The 5,615-nt window shown below is 38.4% G+C and overlaps 1 protein-coding gene across 6 annotated transcripts; it reads right to left on the bottom strand.

Moving 5' to 3' along the window:
• Positions 1-672: 672 nt before the first annotated feature.
• LOC21385839 (probable E3 ubiquitin-protein ligase RHG1A) lies at positions 673-5,584 on the bottom strand. Of its 6 annotated transcripts, none has more exons than XM_024175023.1 (7): positions 5,313-5,582; positions 5,088-5,165; positions 2,638-4,405; positions 2,186-2,239; positions 1,355-1,453; positions 1,127-1,267; positions 673-1,039 (listed from the first exon to the last, which is right to left on the bottom strand). In XM_024175023.1, the coding sequence occupies exons 3-7, from the start codon at positions 4,309-4,311 to the stop codon at positions 908-910; spliced, it is 2,100 nt and encodes a 699-aa protein (XP_024030791.1). In that variant the 5' UTR covers positions 4,312-4,405; positions 5,088-5,165; positions 5,313-5,582; the 3' UTR covers positions 673-907. The 6 variants fall into 6 exon arrangements, with proteins under 6 accessions (XP_024030791.1, XP_024030793.1, XP_010110816.1 ...); XM_024175025.1 differs by having other exon boundaries at positions 5,407-5,582; XM_010112514.2 differs by having other exon boundaries at positions 2,186-2,236; positions 5,313-5,581.
• Between the last annotated feature and the right edge of the window lie 31 nt (positions 5,585-5,615).

The raw sequence follows: 5,615 nt of genomic DNA, 5'->3' as shown, positions 1-5,615 counted from the left end.
ATAATTTTTTAATAAAACTATCAAACGTATTTTTAAAAATAATTTATGTCTAAAATTAAAAATATTTTCATTTTTATTTTTATACAAAAAGTAAAATTATTTTAAAATGAGTTTCAAACGCACCAAAATAAGATTACAACCCTAGTAAAATCAGGGATAAAATGGTCATTTTGAAAATGTTAAAAACAGTTTTTATTTTTTTAAACTCAAATGAAAAAAGGGTAGAAATCCTAATCCGGGTGATAGGTAAAAGAAATGCACAATTATCTCCATAAAAATTGATCCAGATGTGGTTTGAAGATTAAAAACTCATTTATTTCATACGTTTAAACTAATTATTCATACATTTAAATTAATTATTCTTAATTTTAACATTTAAAATTAAATTTTTTATTAAAAAAAACACTGTAACATAATTAAAATTTTGAGTTTAAACGCATGAAAGGATATAAAATTCCAAGAGACCTGATTGCAAAATTTGGTCCAAACCCATAAACAACAAAGGTAAGCCCCACGAGAAAATGCAAAACTTTAGAAAGAGTCAAATGGCTTGAATTTCCAATCAAGCCCTCTAAATGAGACTGCTAATCGGAACCAAGATATCAAAATCTGATAACAACAACAAAATAATAAGAATTAAGAATGTGCAACGCGACCAGAGAGGCAGAAGCATTAAAGATAATCATAAACCAAGTCATTCATAAATAATAAATGAAAAGTCGTTTCTAGTTTGCTTTCCTCAATTTTGGGGGCCTCAAACAATGGGCTTTAAAAGACAAAATTAAGTAAAAATGTGGATCCCGATGACTCTTGGCCTTGTGGTGTGTCATCGTCTCATGGACTAAGGTTGAAGGCGAAGCAAAGGGACTAATTTTGGGGACAAAGCCTGAGAAAATATTTTGTCCCCTCAAGTTTGCAGGGCTGTCGTTTTACAAATTGGGCACAGATTCTTTTGTGTCAACCATTGTTTTATGCAGTCCCTGTGGAAGTCATGGCCACAATCCAGCCTTCCGACATTTTCACCTTCATTATACTCCTCCTGCATATGGTATAATATGGTTTAACAAGGAAACGACAAAAAGATTGTTTTGTAAATAACTAAGATCACATCCTATTGCGTCCTTACCTGACAAATGGAACAAGGTTCATTCTCCGATTGAAATTTTCCTGCTGCGGTGTACTTCTTCTGCTTCAAACACTTTAATATCATTTCTTCGCTTAGTCCAGTGCTCACATTTCCAATGCGCTCTTCAAGTGCCAGCAACTCCTGTAATTAGCGTAAGCATTGCTCAATTAGACATTCAAGAACACTAAAAAACAGGATGAATCATCTTGCTTCATTCACAAATGGTACCTCATAAGACATGTTATCGACATCGAGTCGCATATCCCTGTGCCGATCATGGATATCAGCCACCCCAACAAATACTGAGGGATCAAGAATCATAACATCCTGACCAAAAAGCAGAGAGCATGAATCAAATTTCAGGTTAGAAATGATATCAATGAAGTCGAAACTACCAGCTGTTAAAACATTCAGTTTCAATGTTATTGCATATTAGTTGCTCATAGTTGAACAATAAAAAGTAGAAAATTTGTACTCCTTTAACTTCGAGAGAAGGGTCCAACTCTCTTCAGAGCTGAACAAGTGAAAAATGTGAAGTCGAATTCGCTCCCCGCTCTCTAACCCCTTCTGATACAGCCTAAATGATATCCTAAGCCAGATGAACCCTAAATAACATGTACTCATTCGCTTCACCAAATACCAGGCAGCCCAGATCTACAATCATGCCTTTTGGGAGGAAGATGTCTACCACTGGTCTTAATTCCACGTGGTTGTTAAGATGTCATGAGGAGTTGGGCCTGTTTTAAAATGATCAATTTCTCAGATTTTCACACTCCACTCAGATGGAATGCAAACCATTGATCAACAGCACTAAACATCATAGGGCAGTAATTGAATTAGTAACAGAATCTATCACTCTTCCGTGTCTGTTTGTCCCTTAGCTGATAGAGGATTAGAACAAGTACATGCTCTTAACTTCTAAGCGATCGATTCCGCTATTTTATACTATACATCAGAGCCATCTACTATTGCAATTTACTAAACCTATATATTTTTGACAAAGCAATAAAAAAATGGTAGCTGTTATTAATTCTGAAACAGTACATATCTAAATCTAACCTCAAATCGCAGATTCTCCCCCCTTCGCATGAGACCAAGGACATTGCGAATCTGCTTCACAGAAGGAAAAAGAAATCGTCAGCTCACAGAGGGAAAAAGAAAACGTCAGCCCTTGAACATAATTTTGAACATCATATTCAGATACTAAAAATTAATGCTTAATATAACTACTTGCAAACATATAAACGTTTTGACATGTACACTCAAATATTACTTCATTATACCCATCAAGCCATATACCTCAACGGGAAGATACAGATTATGATACGAACGAATCTGAAAACCATCAGACAACTCCAATCTCATCATCATTTCTTCCCAGAATCCAAATGATGGTATCCAAATATCGGGGGAATTAAGAACACATGAATGCCATTTGAAATCATAGATAACTGTTTGCATTTTGGCATCAATTTTTTATAGAAAGACAAAAAATAAGTTACAAAGCATACCTCAGACACAAGCCTGCTACTTCCTTCACCAGCAGCACCAAGAGATCGTAGTGAGTATTGAATTCCCAGTCCATTATTGCTGTGTCTCTCCATCCATGATGCCGACCGTGGGTGTGGTAGATGGTGACCCTGGTTACCAGCTCCAGTCGGAAGCAACATCTCCTGTGAGGAACCGGGCAGGCCAGGACGCAGTGGCAAATAGCTACCACTCTGCCCGCCAGATTCAGCTCCAACAGAAGAAAACAAAGAACGGCGTAGATACTCGGAAAATCTCCGTGGATAATGAGGAGAATTGTGATGGGGAGGCCAGACGGGAGCAGATGATGGATGGACATTGGAACTTGAACCAGCCCGGGATGTAGAAGCACTATTTCCCGGAATACTTGTACTTCCCCCAGCTAAACTCCTATTTGATGGATGTCGAACCACATTTCTCAATTCTGTTGCGGGTACAAATATGGGGTGGTCCAATATGTTTCTGGGAAAGCTTCTAGAGCTTAAATCCTCCCGTGGTAGGACATCTCTTTCTCCAAAATCAACAGCACTTGATGAACCACCATTTCTTGAGGTAGAAGCTCCATTCCATCTTAATGGTTGTACGTTTTGAGGGAGAGAATTATCAATCATAGCAGGCTGACTTTGGTTACGCATATTATCTACTGCAGAAGGTGGCCTTAAGTCTAGGCTATGAGAAGCTTGAAGAGGACTTGGCGATGGTTGGGGAGGCATAACACTAGAACGCCTAACATTCCTCCCTGTTGAGAATATGGGAGGAGAAACAGGATTTTGTTGGTTTGAGGGATTGGTCCTCAAACGGAAGTTTCTATGAGAGCTTTCCGGTCTATCAGAAGTTATTGATATTCCACCTAGTTCAAGTCTTGGGTTCCCTTGTTCCAATGAAGGATACATGCTAAGACTACTTCCTGCGTTATTCTGAGCAGAAAGTCCTGGCCTTGCACTGCTTTCTGTATGCTGAAAGTAGCTACAACTTCCACTTGAAGAAGATGGCCCAACATTTCCCTCAATAGCCTTTCTTTTACAAGACATCCGACGACCCTCCTGTCTGCCATCGTTCTCACCAACCATAAACCCAGCACTCCCCGAAGGAAGCAGAAACGGATCAGAAACACTTACAGACCGACTCTGCTCATTTTCTGATCCACCAAACTTGTATGATGAATTAGGGAATTCCATAATTTGGCTATTATTATTATTAGTATTGACACTGCTACGACCCACAAAACCTAAGTTAAGACTCGACGAAATTGCGTCGGGATGATTGGAACTTTGCACGAACATAAGGTTCGCATTATTGTCAGCTGAACTGTTATTAGCTGGTTCATGACGCTGCTCTTCTAATCTCGGACCTGAAGATGATGGCCACCCCAGTTCTGTTTTCCGCTCATCTTGACTCGCTTCACCATGTGTGTTGCTAGAACTAGCTTCGTTTAAGCACCACCTGCTCAAGTTCGGTCGTTCGCGGCTCCTGGAATTGACAAGGGCAATGTTCATATCACTTGGTGCTATCAAATAGTCCGGCATACGGTTCTCTGCAGGATTTCGCATGCTATTCCAGCAAATCTGCTGGTCCATGGTTGCGTTATTTGATGGAGTTCCAAGGTCGAAGTCAAGAGTTTCTGGCAAGGAACCAACACTACCCCTTTGCCCTTGCATTAGGGCCAAAATGAATTTGCTTGTAAAAAATACGAATTAAAGAATTCCGAGAAATCTTCAGCACCAACAATCCGTCACACACTCATTGGCAGATCTAATGAAACAAAGAAAACCTTCAAAGGATTAGATTGGCAACCAAAGCGCTTAGAAAAGATACATTTTCACAGATAAGTAAATTCATGTTATAACCCACGAAAGTAACATCAATCTTTTCCAAAGTCCAAAAACAAACAATGAGAAACATATAAAGTTTTTCTGGTGTTTGGTAAACATGCTTAATGGATGAGAACACAATTTTCTCTCCTTCAAAAACATATGAGAAATAACCTCCGTAAACCAACCCAAAAGAAAAAGGTCTCAGAATCATGAACCGCAGACTAAAACCCCAGTATAACGCAACACTTGAGGGAAAAAAAATCTAGTTTTAAGTTAAAGGTGAAAACTTTTTTCCAAACAGGTAATCGACCAAACAAAAACTGTAAGAAGAACTAAATAGAATAAAGAAAAAACCCATTCACAGCAAGCTCATATTGTTATCCATGAAGAGACAAAAATCAAAACCCATTTGCTCAAGAGAAAGAAGTCAGGTAAGATAAAAATTCTAAATTTTTCCAAGATCGGTCACCAACAACCTGGGTAAAACAAAGCCACCAAAAGACTTCACCCAAAATCGCATCCAAAATCTGGCTATATCGAAATGAAAAATATATTTTAAAAAAATAAAGAAGAAAACCCATAAGAAACAAACATATTCTTAAGAGACAAACGCAGATAACCTGTTTGAAAAAATGCCGATACCCCAAAAGGGAAGAGAAAGCTACAAAGGCTTCAAGCGATTCAACCCACAAGTCTCTCTGTATATTTCGGTCCACAGATTAACGTTCAACCATAACAACAAAGAAGAAGAAAACGATTACGGAAATGAAACAAAAGGTCATCACCGAACGATCGATCAAAAAGGACGAAATAATAGAGAGAAAAAAAAAAGCTAAGAAACTAACATATATGGGTGAAGATTCCGATCTATGTGAAAAATATGGCAAAAAAAATCAAAGGACAGGCCCGGAAATTCCGGGAAAATGAAAGGAAAAACACCTCTCACTTCCTCCAAGCAGGCCAGGCCTTTAAAACTTTTTCTATACTTTCTGAGAAAATTTGCCTGGCTCTTTCTCGAGAAAAGGAGGAGGCGAGAAAAAACAGAACCCGCTAAGCAATGGGATAGAAAGAGAGAGAGGTTTTGGACCCTTTGGGTGGACAAAATATGAGATGAGAAATGATATGAAATGAGGAGAGAAAGGGAAAGA

Source organism: Morus notabilis, unplaced genomic scaffold, assembly GCF_000414095.1.
Source record: "Morus notabilis unplaced genomic scaffold, ASM41409v2 Scaffold2640, whole genome shotgun sequence".
Classification (NCBI taxonomy): domain Eukaryota; kingdom Viridiplantae; phylum Streptophyta; class Magnoliopsida; order Rosales; family Moraceae; genus Morus; species Morus notabilis.
The sequence above is the reverse complement of the archived record's forward strand: the minus strand, read 5'-3'. Positions and strand labels throughout refer to the sequence as shown.

Coding starts and splice junctions, on each gene's coding strand:
- LOC21385839 (XM_024175023.1), bottom strand. CDS start 4,311: ATGCAAGGGCAAAGGGGTAGTGTTGGTTCCTTGCCAGAAACTCTTGAC. Junction 2,240..2,637: donor GTAGCAGGCTTGTGTCTGAG/GTATGCTTTGTA, acceptor CCTTCTGTGAAG/CAGATTCGCAATGTCCTTGG. Junction 1,454..2,185: donor GGGAGAATCTGCGATTTGAG/GTTAGATTTAGA, acceptor CTTTTTGGTCAG/GATGTTATGATTCTTGATCC.